The 15,656-nt window shown below is 65.8% G+C and overlaps 1 protein-coding gene across 1 annotated transcript; it reads right to left on the reverse strand.

Moving 5' to 3' along the window:
- Positions 1-569: 569 nt before the first annotated feature.
- On the reverse strand, positions 570-7,871 carry LOC125435126 (cornifelin homolog A-like). The gene is made up of 3 exons (XM_048501181.1): positions 7,743-7,871; positions 2,822-2,958; positions 570-1,000 (listed from the first exon to the last, which is right to left on the reverse strand). Exons 1-3 carry the CDS (start codon positions 7,864-7,866, stop codon positions 911-913), a joined length of 351 nt encoding a protein of 116 aa, XP_048357138.1. The 5' UTR covers positions 7,867-7,871; the 3' UTR covers positions 570-910.
- Positions 7,872-15,656: the final 7,785 nt, after the last annotated feature.

The raw sequence follows: 15,656 nt of genomic DNA on the forward strand, positions 1-15,656 counted from the left end.
GCCCCAGAAGGCTGGGGATTTCTGCGCCCCAAAAGCGTCGGGTAAAACTCCTGGCGGCCATGCGCTGGGAGGTTGCCGCGACTGCCTTTGCTCTGGCTCTAGAAGGCAGTGCGCGGCAGCCTTCCAAAAAAACCGGGGACATCTCTTGAAAAAAAACTCCGCCGGACGCAGGTGGACAAATTGTTTTATATAGGTGGGACTGTCCCATGCCAAAGCAGTGATCGCCTGGTCAGCCTATCCTACACTCCATCTCCTTACTCTGCCTCTATGTGGGAATCTAGTAGGGAGCAGTGTTGTCTTTTCAGCCCTCATCTGTTTAAAATGACCAAATATAAACACCAAGCAAAACTTTGTTTTGATCCAAACTTTTAGGCTAAGTCCAAGCCCACCTCCACAGTACAAACCACTTTTCAGAGCCCTCACCAAATCACAGTTTCCAGAATCCTTTCGGGATGGAAAACCATGACCAATCCAGTTTGTTTTGTTATGAAGACAAGTCCCAACTCTGTCCAAGAGGCTGTCCCGCTGTGGGTCTGAGCTTCCCCAACAAATTCACAACCCATTTTGGATGAGGATCGCAACATTATTTTATTAGGATACAATTCTCATGGTGGGGTTAAATAGAGAGGGGTCCTTATTCTTTCGTGGTCCCTCCCACAAGGATGAAAAACGTTCTGGTCTAAGAACGTCTAAGAATGTGCTGGTGTCGTTCCAAAACGGCTCCCCTCCCATCTATCAGGGGTCTGCAACCTGTGGCTCTCCAGATGTTCATGGACTACAATTCCAATCAGCCCCTGCCAGCATGGCCAACTGGCCATGCTGGCAGGGGCTGATGGGAATTGTAGTCCATGAACATCTGGAGAGCCACAGGTTCTAGCTGGTGAGAAGATTCTTCAGCTCTCCGTCCATTTCAGTTTCTGTTGCTCAGTTCTCGAGAAAGTTGGCAGAGACCGCAAAGCGGACAGCAAGACATAACCATCCAGTCTTCAGTAATAGAACCCTGGGGGAAGTAAAAGTCAGAGTAAGTGAAACAGTGGGAACCAGTGGATCGAGAACTTCCCTTTATCGTACAGGATGAGCATTATGTAAACAATGTTTAGTAACAGGATTGTATTAGTTATGTAATTGCTTTAAGATAAAGAATTAAGAAATAGGAAATGTAGAATTTATTAATAGTAGAGAGATTATTGTATTTCTCAGCCAAATTATAAAAGAGCAGTAAAGATACAAAAGTGAAAGATTAGAAAAAAGAAAGAAAGAAAAGAGTGAGAAACAACTGGGATATATCCCACTGAATCAGACCTGGAACGTCAGAAATATCAGATGGAGTCAATTAAGGGGGAGGAAGTGTATAACCTGGAATAATCAACAAATAAATTCTGATAGAGACTCAAACCAGTCTCTTTGAAAGAAAATAGTGAAATAGAGTTGTTGATTGTTATTCTGTTGTTTTGTTTGTTATTACATAGGTCAATAGATGACCAATAGAGATCAACGAATGTTATGTTTTGTAGACGAAAACTGAAAATGTTGGATATTTAAGTGTTGTAATGAGTTAACGTTATGTGTAAAATGTTTTAAATTTTAATACAATTTTCTATTAAAAAAAGAGTTTTGTGATTCTTTAAAGGCTAACAGATTAATTGTGGCATGGTAAAAGTTTATGCAAGATGAGTTGGTCTTTTTAAAGATAGCCACAGCAGTGCTTTTTGGCTTTGCAGCCACAAATTGACACAGCTGCCCTGATGGAATTTGAAGTCAAGGTCTGAAATTCCTGTCCAGCTATCAGTTTAAGCTGAATGGGCCTTGAGCTTTTGGCTTCAGGGTTGTTTCAAGCGTGCTTGTTCGTTCATTCCCCGACAACTTCTGAGCCTATAGAAAATATCCCCAGAATTTGCTGTCAAAGGTTTTCACAGCCAGAATCAACTGGCTGTTGTGGGTTTTCTGGGCTGTGGGCTGGCAGTTTTTGCTCCTAATGTTTTGCCCACATCTATGGCTGGCATGACATGTCTCTGAACAGAGGCGTATGAGTAGGAAATGGCACCCGGAGACAGCTGCTTCTCCAGCCCCCCCCCCCGCCCCCTCCAACTTTGGCGGCAGGAGGGGAGCGAAGAAGAAGAAGAAGAAGAAGAAGAAGAAGAAGAAGAAGAAGAAGAAGAAGAAGAAGAAGAAGAAGAAGAAGAAGAGGAGGAGGAGGAGGAGGAGGAGGAGGAGGAGGAGGAGGAGGAGGAGGAGTTTGGATTTATATCCCCCCTGTCTCTCCTGTAGGAGACTCAAAGCGGCTTACAATCTCCTTGCCCTTCCCCCCCTCACAACAAACACCCTGTGAGGTGGGTGGGACTGAGAGAGCTCTGAAGTACTGTGACTAGCCCAAGATCACCCAGCTGGCATGTTTGGGAGTGCCCAGGCTAATCTGAATTTCCCAGATAAGCCTCCACAGCTCAGGCGGCAGAGCGGGGAATCAAACCCGGTTCCTCCAGATTAGAATGCACCTGCTCTTAATCACTACGCCACTGGCTGCACGCCATTTAGTAATGTGGGATGGGCGCCTTTCACGTGACCAAAAGACGTGTTCCTGGGGACATGGGTGACCCCATGCTCCCAGGCAGATACTCTGCTGCCTCTGAAGATGCCGGGCATAGATGCCAGTGAAACGTTAGGCGCAAAAACAACTAGACCACAGCCACATAGCCTGTAAAAACCACGATAGCCGATCACCCAAACTTTCAGGCTTCTGTTGGACTGGCAGGGCAAACCCATCAGCAATTAACATGTTCTCTTCCTCCCCGCCCCTCAACATTTCACAGTTCCCGTGTTTCACCTGAATGTGGTATTTCTCACGGACGCCAGTGCGCAGGGCGATCAGAGTACCGGGCAGACAAGGGAGGCAGAAACACTCGCCCGCTTGTTCGGAAACCCGGCACGCAAGGATGCAGGGCACGAAAGTGGCACAAAGACCTGTGGGATGGCAGAAGAGGACATGGCATTCAGTTGGAGAATTTTGGGAGGTTTCCTAGTCCCCTGCCCCTCCCATGTCCCTCAATAGCCTCCTTTTGGTCCCCCTTGCCCAATTCTCTTGTGTACCGCTCCTATTATGGACTCTGTAGGTAACTCAGCACCAGAGGCGTACCGGGGGGTAAATGGCACCTGGAGACAAATTGTCTTCAGGTGCCCCATGCTGCCCTGCCCCAGGGGGAGGGGCTCTGCCCCCCACTGCTGCCCCCCCACCCCCCTCTTCACTGGCTGGGCTCCAAGCCAGCAGCCAACAGTCCCTTCTGCCCTCCCCTTGAAGTTGGCAGTTGGAGGGGGGCAGTGAGGGGGCGGATCCAGGCACCCTCTACCCTGTCCATGGTCGATTCCGCACTTGAGTTATCGACCTAAGTTCGAGCTGTGTTCAACCTAAGTGACCCGCACAACCACTGGGATCGACGTGGTTTTGTACCAGCTTCGCCCCGTGTAACGGTCAAATTTCTGACTCCAGTTGGGAACTACTACTTTTGCAGGGAACCACGCTCGAACTCAGCTCGATTCCAGTAAAGTGCAGAATCTCTGGTGCCAGGAGTCCCCCATTCAGCCAATCACAGCCACACACGGGCATGCGTACTGCTGGCCAATCAAAAAACGCCACCTTTGTCCCTCCATTCCTGTGGCAGTTTTTTTAATAACGTGTGTGGGGATAGACGGAACATGGCCGTAGAACAGCAGCCAATCGGAACGGAGCGGCGAAGAGGCACAGGATGATTCCGCCCTCCGAGCTGGGATCAAGCTGGTTGCAGTGGGGAACAACAATGGCTTCGACACAGGTCAGTACCCTTCTCAGGGAACTGGGTTGAACCTATTTTACTCATGTGCGGAATCGCCCGCTGTCAATGATGACATGGGCGGGGTCAAGGGCGCTCGAAGAAGACGAGGCAGCAGGAAGTCCTGCTGCCTCGTCGTCTTCGAGCACCTTCGACGCCCCCCCATGTCGTCATAGACATGGGCAGGGTAGAGGGCGCCCGGGTCTGCCCCCCCACTGCCGTCTTCCTGGTCATATGGGGGCGATTTTGCACCCCCACATGACCTGAAGAGTAGCACCCAGGGACAAAGGGTACCCCCTTGTCCCTAGGCAAAAATGCCACTGCTCAGCACATATCAGAGATGCCAGCTCCAGAGTGGGGAAAACCTGGAGATTTAGCAGGTGGAGCCTACAGATTGTGGAGGTTGCAGAGTGAAGGGTGCGCAGCATATAAAATGCCATATAGTCCACCCTCCGAGGCAGCCATTTTCTCCAGAGGAGGTCTCCAGAGTGTGCATGGATAGCCAAGGAAGGAGAGGGGAATCAAAGGCGTTTTCCCCATGGCCAAAACATTCTGCGGGAAAACCAGGATCATACACACCGGGATATTTCTGTTTTGGTTTCTCCCTCACGGCATCCCGGCAGTACGTTCAGTCTGGGGGGAAGAACTCCAGGTGATTATGCACGGCCCCAGTTTAGTTTCATTTTCCCTGCCGATGTTGCCACACGTGCACGGGCTGTCCCATTTTCCCACCGCGCTGATTGGCTGCAGCCGGCAAGGCAGGAAAAATAAACTGGTCTGTCTCCTGCTGTGTTTGCACGGGAGTGGGAGCGGTGCGATTTTTTAAAAAGAACCCCCAATTTTATCATTTTTTTAAAAGGTGTGGGGTAAGGGAAATCTCGCCAGGGGACCCGGAAGCCCTGTGGAAATTGTGGCCAAAGTGGGATCTTTCACCTCCTTATCCCAGGACATATTGGCCGTGGGGAAAACGCCAAACTGAGTCCTCCAGATTAGAGTCCGTCTGTTCTTAACCACTATTCCCCACTGCCTCTTGCGGAATCATGCTTAGCTTTACATCTTTCATTCCATTTCCTGGATTTCCCCTTTTCAATGGGGTTCTTTTTTAAAGGAATGGAGTTTTATTGAAGAAAGGAAAAGGGGTGGGTGGGAGGAAAGAAGAGGTTTCCGGGCTTTCCGGTGCTCAAGGCTGGAAACTTCAGAATGAGGCAAATTCAGTACAGGTGCGTCAAAGACACACGCTCTGCGTTCTTCTCTGCTGGAATATCTGTGCCATGATCTGGCTAGTCCAGGCTACCCTAATCTCAGAAGCTAAGCCAGAGCCAGCAGAGGTGTACCAGGGGTAAATGGCACCCGGAGACAAATTGTCTCCAGGACGCCCCCAGGCTCTGCCCCCACCCCACCCTGCCCACCTCAGCTCCGCCCCCACTGCCCTTGACCCCGCCCATATCACCATGGACATGGGCAAGGTTTAGGGTGCCCACCTTGCCCCCTCCAGACTCCCCCTGCCGGCTGGGCTCCCAGCCGGCAGCCTGCAGTCTCTTCTGACCTCCCCTCTGGGCAGGCCAGAAGAGACTACAGTCCTGGCCTCGGAGACCTTCTTTTATAAGCACTGGGGGTGGGGCTGGGGGTGCAGGAAGTCCCACCCCTTCCTGCTCCCCAAGCCCCACCCCCCAGCCTCAGTGCTTATAAAAGAAGGTCTCCGAGGCCGGAACTGCAGTCTCTTCTGGCCTGCCTGGAGGGGAGATCAGAAGAGACTGCCGGCTGCCGGCTGGGAGGCCAGCTGGGAGGGGGGAAGGGAGGAGTCCAGGGTGGGGTTGAGGGCGCTTGGAGGCAGCAGGAAGTCCTGCTGTCTTGTCATTTTTGCGTGCCTCGGACAGGGTCGAGGCACGCAAAAACGATGAGACAGCAGAACTTCCTGGTCACGTGGGGGGCTGATTTTGCGCCCCCCCAGGTGACCAGGGAGTGGTGCCCGGGGACAAGGGGTACCCCTTGTCCCTAGGCAGACACGCCACTGCGAGCCAGCCCTGGTTGGTACTTCGATGGGAAACTACCAGAGAAGCCCAAGGTACTACACACAGGCAGGCAATGGCAAACCACCTCTGTTTGTACCTTACCATGAAAACCCTACAGGGTCACAAAGTTGGTAGCAACTTTACAATAAAAGAAGGAGGGCATCTGCATGCCCCATATGGGTGACTATGGACCTCCTTCCCCAACTGCTCCTCCCCAAAGTCCCCTTTGGCCAAAATATTCTCAACCAGCTTCTTCTGCCTTCCATGAGTACAATTCCCCCAGTGGAATTCTGCTCCGAGATGCTTGGTTGGCCTTAAAGACCGAAGAGCAGTGGCGTAGCTCCCAGAGGACGGGGGGGGCTCTTGCCCAGGGCGCGCACCGGTGCATGGGCGTGGTGTGGGCATTTGGGGGCAGGGTAGGGGCATAGCGGGGGCGCAGGGCATACACGTGCCGGGCCCCAGGCGCAGTTCCCTCTTGCTACGGCTCTGCCTAAGGGGAAGGGGAGTATAGGACAGTGCCTGTGATGTCCTACAGGCTTGTGTCCACAGCTGCTAACGGCCAGTTGTTACGCAGCCACCCAGGTGCGAGCCCTCCTGCTACTGTGTCTCTACCCATAAGGCATCGACTCTTATTGGGTTTAATTATTTGGTCTTCCTTGGTTAAGTGTTGTGGAAATCTGACACAGGCTCTAAATTATTGAAGGGCTAAATGGTCTCTGTTGGGCTATGTCACCCTCTCAGCCCTCAGACTGCCAACTTAGGACAGGTTACTGGACAAAGAAGGCAGCGTTGGGGCAGATCCTCTCAGGAGACTGGAGGGATGATGCAGAGGGGAAACCGAGGCAAACCAGAATCTAGGGGAATCTGGGCCATGCGGCTTACAGAAAACTCATTGGCTGGCTTTTCAGAAGAGCCCAGTACCAGTATCCCAGCAGAACAGGTTTGGGGGCGGGGGGGGGGGTATAACTAGGATCTGGAAGATTCGGAATTCCAGTCCCTACCTTACCATTCAACCTGCTGGATGAAGTTGAGCAAGTCATTCTTTTGCAGTTTGGCCTACCTCGCAAAATCGTTGTGCAAATAAAACTGGAATGGGAGAGCCATACCTTCCAACCGAAATTCCTCAGAGGAAGGACAGAATAACACTGTACCATGTAGACCAGTGATGGCGAACCTTTTTGAGACCGAGTGCCCAAATTGCAACACAAACCCCACTTATTTATCACAAAGTGCCAACCTGGCAATTTAACCTGAATGCTGAGGTTTTAGTTTAGAAAAAAATGGTTGGCTTCCTCTGCCCCACCTGCTCGAGCAGGGACCAGCCGGCTCTAGCCTCCAGCAAGTCCTGTGCCCACTGCTTTGTGCCTCTCTAGCATCTTTGCCTCCTCTGCGCCCCCCCCCCCCCAGGCAGCAGCTACCTGGAGCACTGGCACCAGGCTGCCAGCCGAGTCCTCCTTGCTCACCATGGTGCACCCAGGCCAGCCTAGATGTGTGTGTGTGGGGGGGGTGGTGGTGGTGGTGGTGGTGGTGATTTTCTGCCCCCCATGTGACAAACTCTGTGTGCGCGTGCCCACAGAGAGGGCTCCAAGTGCCACCTCTGGCACCCGTGCCATAGGTTCGCCATCACTGATATAGACAAATAGCCTGGTTTTACTAGTCAACGGTTTCCATGTTCCCATTTCCCTCGCTTCTAAGTTCCTGTTTCATGAGGGTTCCCCCCCCCTCTCCCCGCCCGGTTAAACTGCAGGTTTTTACGCTGGATATAAACTTGTTTGATATCAAATCGAGCACCGGAGGGAGCCAAACACATGCCAAAATGACCTTCATGTAGAAGTGAGGAAAACGAGAATGCAGAAGAAAAACATGAAGTCAGTAGCGGGGACTGTCCCCTTGGGAGCGGAGGGGCGCCCATCAGAACTTGTTTACTCACAAACGCCCATGTCGGAACAGCAGTCGCACAGATCCGAATTCCACGACGCCTGGCCGCCGAAAGTGTAGCTGTTACCCATGGGCTGGGGCTGGGCGTCTATGATCATCTCCGTTTGATAAGCCATATCTGCTGCTGAAAAGGGGAGAGAGGTCAGGATAAGGTTGGCCAATACCCCCCCTCCTCCTCCACTCACAGGATTTGGGGAATCCTTGGTACCTGGATTTCAAGGAGGCCCGGTAACAATCCACCCAGCTGTGGACTGTTCCATCTGCACACATCACCGGGGTGGGTGGGTGGGGTGGTTGCAGTGGTGGGATCCAAAATTTTTAGTAACAGGTTCCCATGATGGTGGGATTCAAACAGTGGCGTGGCCGGGCATTCCGGGGGCGGGGCATTAATAATTTCTCTGTTGCTGTAAAAAACTCTTACTGTAAAAAAAAGTTCCTAATTTCCAGCTGGCATCTTTCTGTCCATAATTTAAACTCATGATAGCAAGTCCTATCGTCTACTGCCAACAGAAACAACTACTTCTCCTCTAATTGACTGCCTGTCAAATACCCCACTGAATGGGGGTACAGTTTTAGGGAAATGGGTTGCCAAGGGGCACACAAGTTAAGAAAGTCTGGGAACCACCGGCTGACACCACTCTGGAGGAAAAGAAGGGATTAAAATCTTCTGCATGCTGGTGTTTGTCACTCTCCCTCGGGGATGCTCTGCAAACGTTGAGGCTGAATTCCCACAAACACTTGTGATTAACAAACCCTTTACTGCCTGCCAGAGGCTGAGCTCTTGTAAAACAGCCCTCGGCTTCCTCTCCCGGAGAGCCATATTTCAAAGAGGAATGACATTTTCCACCCAGCCCATGGGAGTATTTTGTGTTGAGCCCAAGTGACATCCAATTTCTCCCTCCTTTCCCAAACAATCCAGGGCAACTCTGTGCTCCCTTTTTTGTTTCTGCTTTTAGGCATGTGCTCTGGCTCCACCAAGGCCTTGCCCACCCACAAAGCAAATAAAACCTGCAGCGTAGGGGAGAGCGTTTCCTGCTGAGAAATTCACGAAGCGGAGACGGTTTCAGGAGGCAGGGGACGGCACGGGGTGAAAGGGCTGCCCACGGGAGGGGGGAAGTCATCGGTTGGGGGGGTGCTGTCATCTTGCTAGAGGGGTATCAACAGACGGAACCTGGAAGTCAGAGGGGCAAGTTGCGCCCAGAATGTGTAACTTTCCGTCGGTTCTTATCAGTTTCAGCCACGTAATGCTGATAAACGGACAGAACACCCTTCGGCGGAGTCGCACTTGGCTCCGTTTGCGGTTGGGTTCCAACCCAAGGTGTTCCGAAGAAGGACTCACCCAGAAGGCTTTTCGGGCCCGGGGAGAGCATATTTACGTCCCCACCGAGGACAAATATGTGTTTTATGCCCAAAATGACTTTGCAGCGTTGAAGCTAGCGATCCTGCATTTGATTGCGGGCAAGACAGCCTATGAAACATCGCTGATGAAAGGAAGGCCCCTTCCACACATGCAGAATAATGCACTTTCAATCCACTTTCACAATGGTTTGCAAGTGGATTTTGCTATTCCACACAGTAAAATCCAGCTGCAAAGTGCACTGAAAGTGGATTGAAAATGAATTACTCTGCATGTGCGGAAGTGGTCAAAGTGACTGATCTCCTACAAAACAGGATAACACCTGGATGCCTGTCTCTTTTTTTGAAATTGGGGTCTTGTTTGGTTTCCGGGCTGTTTGGCCGTGTTCTAGTCGCATTTTCTCCTGATGTTTCGCCTGCCTCTGTGGCTGGCATCCCCAGGCGAAATGTCAGGAGAAAATGCTACTAACTAGAACACGGCCATACAGCCCGGAAACCGCACAACACCCCAGTGATTCCAGCCGTGAAAGCCTTCAACAATGCATTTTTTGGGAATTGTTTGGATTTGATCATTAAGGGATGCTTGGATTCTATTGTTTTCCTAGCGCTGACTTGGATTGAGTTCTACTAGTATCTTGTAAATCTGTTACTTATCTTACAGCACATAATAGATACTTATATTTAGACTTGTATTGTTTTTGCACTGATATATAATAGAGCAGTGATAGTGAACCTTTTCAAGACCGAGTGCCCGAATTGCAACCCAAAACCCACTTATTTATCGCACAGTGCCAACATGGCAATTTAACCTGAATACTGAGGTTTTAGTTTAGAAAAAAACGGTTGGCTCAGAGGCATGCGTTACTCGGGAGTAAGCTTGGTGGTAGTCAGTGGCTTTGCTTTGAAGCAACCGTGCAACTCTTCCACGACCCTAGGAGGGTTTACTCAGAAGCAAGCCCCATTGCCAGTAACCGAGCTTACTCCCAGGTAAAGGATTGCGCTTTAGTTCTTCGCATGAAAATCAGTGGGGTTTAACAGCGCTTAACAGGGTTACCTACACTGCTCCCCCAAAACTAGGTCTTAGGCGTAGCGTGGACTCAGATCGTCCCCGCTTTGGTGGCGTGGACAAGTCCCGCCTTTTGACTAACTTGTCCCCCACCCCCCCCCCCCCCCACCCCCCCCCCCCCCCACCCCCCCCCCCCCCCACCCCCCCCCCCCCCCACCCCCCCCCCCCCCCACCCCCCCCCCCCCCCACCCCCCCCCCCCCCCACCCCCCCCCCCCCCCACCCCCCCCCCCCCCCACCCCCCCCCCCCCCCACCCCCCCCCCCCCCCACCCCCCCCCCCCCCCACCCCCCCCCCCCCCCACCCCCCCCCCCCCCCACCCCCCCCCCCCCCCACCCCCCCCCCCCCCCACCCCCCCCCCCCCCCACCCCCCCCCCCCCCCACCCCCCCCCCCCCCCACCCCCCCCCCCCCCCACCCCCCCCCCCCCCCACCCCCCCCCCCCCCCACCCCCCCCCCCCCCCACCCCCCCCCCCCCCCACCCCCCCCCCCCCCCACCCCCCCCCCCCCCCACCCCCCCCCCCCCCCACCCCCCCCCCCCCCCACCCCCCCCCCCCCCCACCCCCCCCCCCCCCCACCCCCCCCCCCCCCCACCCCCCCCCCCCCCCACCCCCCCCCCCCCCCACCCCCCCCCCCCCCCACCCCCCCCCCCCCCCACCCCCCCCCCCCCCCACCCCCCCCCCCCCCCACCCCCCCCCCCCCCCACCCCCCCCCCCCCCCACCCCCCCCCCCCCCCACCCCCCCCCCCCCCCACCCCCCCCCCCCCCCACCCCCCCCCCCCCCCACCCCCCCCCCCCCCCACCCCCCCCCCCCCCCACCCCCCCCCCCCCCCACCCCCCCCCCCCCCCACCCCCCCCCCCCCCCACCCCCCCCCCCCCCCACCCCCCCCCCCCCCCACCCCCCCCCCCCCCCACCCCCCCCCCCCCCCACCCCCCCCCCCCCCCACCCCCCCCCCCCCCCACCCCCCCCCCCCCCCACCCCCCCCCCCCCCCACCCCCCCCCCCCCCCACCCCCCCCCCCCCCCACCCCCCCCCCCCCCCACCCCCCCCCCCCCCCACCCCCCCCCCCCCCCACCCCCCCCCCCCCCCACCCCCCCCCCCCCCCACCCCCCCCCCCCCCCACCCCCCCCCCCCCCCACCCCCCCCCCCCCCCACCCCCCCCCCCCCCCACCCCCCCCCCCCCCCACCCCCCCCCCCCCCCACCCCCCCCCCCCCCCACCCCCCCCCCCCCCCACCCCCCCCCCCCCCCACCCCCCCCCCCCCCCACCCCCCCCCCCCCCCACCCCCCCCCCCCCCCACCCCCCCCCCCCCCCACCCCCCCCCCCCCCCACCCCCCCCCCCCCCCACCCCCCCCCCCCCCCACCCCCCCCCCCCCCCACCCCCCCCCCCCCCCACCCCCCCCCCCCCCCACCCCCCCCCCCCCCCACCCCCCCCCCCCCCCACCCCCCCCCCCCCCCACCCCCCCCCCCCCCCACCCCCCCCCCCCCCCACCCCCCCCCCCCCCCACCCCCCCCCCCCCCCACCCCCCCCCCCCCCCACCCCCCCCCCCCCCCACCCCCCCCCCCCCCCACCCCCCCCCCCCCCCACCCCCCCCCCCCCCCACCCCCCCCCCCCCCCACCCCCCCCCCCCCCCACCCCCCCCCCCCCCCACCCCCCCCCCCCCCCACCCCCCCCCCCCCCCACCCCCCCCCCCCCCCACCCCCCCCCCCCCCCACCCCCCCCCCCCCCCACCCCCCCCCCCCCCCACCCCCCCCCCCCCCCACCCCCCCCCCCCCCCACCCCCCCCCCCCCCCACCCCCCCCCCCCCCCACCCCCCCCCCCCCCCACCCCCCCCCCCCCCCACCCCCCCCCCCCCCCACCCCCCCCCCCCCCCACCCCCCCCCCCCCCCACCCCCCCCCCCCCCCACCCCCCCCCCCCCCCACCCCCCCCCCCCCCCACCCCCCCCCCCCCCCACCCCCCCCCCCCCCCACCCCCCCCCCCCCCCACCCCCCCCCCCCCCCACCCCCCCCCCCCCCCACCCCCCCCCCCCCCCACCCCCCCCCCCCCCCACCCCCCCCCCCCCCCACCCCCCCCCCCCCCCACCCCCCCCCCCCCCCACCCCCCCCCCCCCCCACCCCCCCCCCCCCCCACCCCCCCCCCCCCCCACCCCCCCCCCCCCCCACCCCCCCCCCCCCCCACCCCCCCCCCCCCCCACCCCCCCCCCCCCCCACCCCCCCCCCCCCCCACCCCCCCCCCCCCCCACCCCCCCCCCCCCCCACCCCCCCCCCCCCCCACCCCCCCCCCCCCCCACCCCCCCCCCCCCCCACCCCCCCCCCCCCCCACCCCCCCCCCCCCCCACCCCCCCCCCCCCCCACCCCCCCCCCCCCCCACCCCCCCCCCCCCCCACCCCCCCCCCCCCCCACCCCCCCCCCCCCCCACCCCCCCCCCCCCCCACCCCCCCCCCCCCCCACCCCCCCCCCCCCCCACCCCCCCCCCCCCCCACCCCCCCCCCCCCCCACCCCCCCCCCCCCCCACCCCCCCCCCCCCCCACCCCCCCCCCCCCCCACCCCCCCCCCCCCCCACCCCCCCCCCCCCCCACCCCCCCCCCCCCCCACCCCCCCCCCCCCCCACCCCCCCCCCCCCCCACCCCCCCCCCCCCCCACCCCCCCCCCCCCCCACCCCCCCCCCCCCCCACCCCCCCCCCCCCCCACCCCCCCCCCCCCCCACCCCCCCCCCCCCCCACCCCCCCCCCCCCCCACCCCCCCCCCCCCCCACCCCCCCCCCCCCCCACCCCCCCCCCCCCCCACCCCCCCCCCCCCCCACCCCCCCCCCCCCCCACCCCCCCCCCCCCCCACCCCCCCCCCCCCCCACCCCCCCCCCCCCCCACCCCCCCCCCCCCCCACCCCCCCCCCCCCCCACCCCCCCCCCCCCCCACCCCCCCCCCCCCCCACCCCCCCCCCCCCCCACCCCCCCCCCCCCCCACCCCCCCCCCCCCCCACCCCCCCCCCCCCCCACCCCCCCCCCCCCCCACCCCCCCCCCCCCCCACCCCCCCCCCCCCCCACCCCCCCCCCCCCCCACCCCCCCCCCCCCCCACCCCCCCCCCCCCCCACCCCCCCCCCCCCCCACCCCCCCCCCCCCCCACCCCCCCCCCCCCCCACCCCCCCCCCCCCCCACCCCCCCCCCCCCCCACCCCCCCCCCCCCCCACCCCCCCCCCCCCCCACCCCCCCCCCCCCCCACCCCCCCCCCCCCCCACCCCCCCCCCCCCCCACCCCCCCCCCCCCCCACCCCCCCCCCCCCCCACCCCCCCCCCCCCCCACCCCCCCCCCCCCCCACCCCCCCCCCCCCCCACCCCCCCCCCCCCCCACCCCCCCCCCCCCCCACCCCCCCCCCCCCCCACCCCCCCCCCCCCCCACCCCCCCCCCCCCCCACCCCCCCCCCCCCCCACCCCCCCCCCCCCCCACCCCCCCCCCCCCCCACCCCCCCCCCCCCCCACCCCCCCCCCCCCCCACCCCCCCCCCCCCCCACCCCCCCCCCCCCCCACCCCCCCCCCCCCCCACCCCCCCCCCCCCCCACCCCCCCCCCCCCCCACCCCCCCCCCCCCCCACCCCCCCCCCCCCCCACCCCCCCCCCCCCCCACCCCCCCCCCCCCCCACCCCCCCCCCCCCCCACCCCCCCCCCCCCCCACCCCCCCCCCCCCCCACCCCCCCCCCCCCCCACCCCCCCCCCCCCCCACCCCCCCCCCCCCCCACCCCCCCCCCCCCCCACCCCCCCCCCCCCCCACCCCCCCCCCCCCCCACCCCCCCCCCCCCCCACCCCCCCCCCCCCCCACCCCCCCCCCCCCCCACCCCCCCCCCCCCCCACCCCCCCCCCCCCCCACCCCCCCCCCCCCCCACCCCCCCCCCCCCCCACCCCCCCCCCCCCCCACCCCCCCCCCCCCCCACCCCCCCCCCCCCCCACCCCCCCCCCCCCCCACCCCCCCCCCCCCCCACCCCCCCCCCCCCCCACCCCCCCCCCCCCCCACCCCCCCCCCCCCCCACCCCCCCCCCCCCCCACCCCCCCCCCCCCCCACCCCCCCCCCCCCCCACCCCCCCCCCCCCCCACCCCCCCCCCCCCCCACCCCCCCCCCCCCCCACCCCCCCCCCCCCCCACCCCCCCCCCCCCCCACCCCCCCCCCCCCCCACCCCCCCCCCCCCCCACCCCCCCCCCCCCCCACCCCCCCCCCCCCCCACCCCCCCCCCCCCCCACCCCCCCCCCCCCCCACCCCCCCCCCCCCCCACCCCCCCCCCCCCCCACCCCCCCCCCCCCCCACCCCCCCCCCCCCCCACCCCCCCCCCCCCCCACCCCCCCCCCCCCCCACCCCCCCCCCCCCCCACCCCCCCCCCCCCCCACCCCCCCCCCCCCCCACCCCCCCCCCCCCCCACCCCCCCCCCCCCCCACCCCCCCCCCCCCCCACCCCCCCCCCCCCCCACCCCCCCCCCCCCCCACCCCCCCCCCCCCCCACCCCCCCCCCCCCCCACCCCCCCCCCCCCCCACCCCCCCCCCCCCCCACCCCCCCCCCCCCCCACCCCCCCCCCCCCCCACCCCCCCCCCCCCCCACCCCCCCCCCCCCCCACCCCCCCCCCCCCCCACCCCCCCCCCCCCCCACCCCCCCCCCCCCCCACCCCCCCCCCCCCCCACCCCCCCCCCCCCCCACCCCCCCCCCCCCCCACCCCCCCCCCCCCCCACCCCCCCCCCCCCCCACCCCCCCCCCCCCCCACCCCCCCCCCCCCCCACCCCCCCCCCCCCCCACCCCCCCCCCCCCCCACCCCCCCCCCCCCCCACCCCCCCCCCCCCCCACCCCCCCCCCCCCCCACCCCCCCCCCCCCCCACCCCCCCCCCCCCCCACCCCCCCCCCCCCCCACCCCCCCCCCCCCCCACCCCCCCCCCCCCCCACCCCCCCCCCCCCCCACCCCCCCCCCCCCCCACCCCCCCCCCCCCCCACCCCCCCCCCCCCCCACCCCCCCCCCCCCCCACCCCCCCCCCCCCCCACCCCCCCCCCCCCCCACCCCCCCCCCCCCCCACCCCCCCCCCCCCCCACCCCCCCCCCCCCCCACCCCCCCCCCCCCCCACCCCCCCCCCCCCCCACCCCCCCCCCCCCCCACCCCCCCCCCCCCCCACCCCCCCCCCCCCCCACCCCCCCCCCCCCCCACCCCCCCCCCCCCCCACCCCCCCCCCCCCCCACCCCCCCCCCCCCCCACCCCCCCCCCCCCCCACCCCCCCCCCCCCCCACCCCCCCCCCCCCCCACCCCCCCCCCCCCCCACCCCCCCCCCCCCCCACCCCCCCCCCCCCCCACCCCCCCCCCCCCCCACCCCCCCCCCCCCCCACCCCCCCCCCCCCCCACCCCCCCCCCCCCCCACCCCCCCCCCCCCCCACCCCCCCCCCCCCCCACCCCCCCCCCCCCCCACCCCCCCCCCCCCCCACCCCCCCCCCCCCCCACCCCCCCCCCCCCCCACCCCCCCCCCCCCCCA

This window comes from Sphaerodactylus townsendi, linkage group LG06 (genome assembly GCF_021028975.2).
Source record: "Sphaerodactylus townsendi isolate TG3544 linkage group LG06, MPM_Stown_v2.3, whole genome shotgun sequence".
NCBI lineage: Eukaryota > Metazoa > Chordata > Lepidosauria > Squamata > Sphaerodactylidae > Sphaerodactylus > Sphaerodactylus townsendi.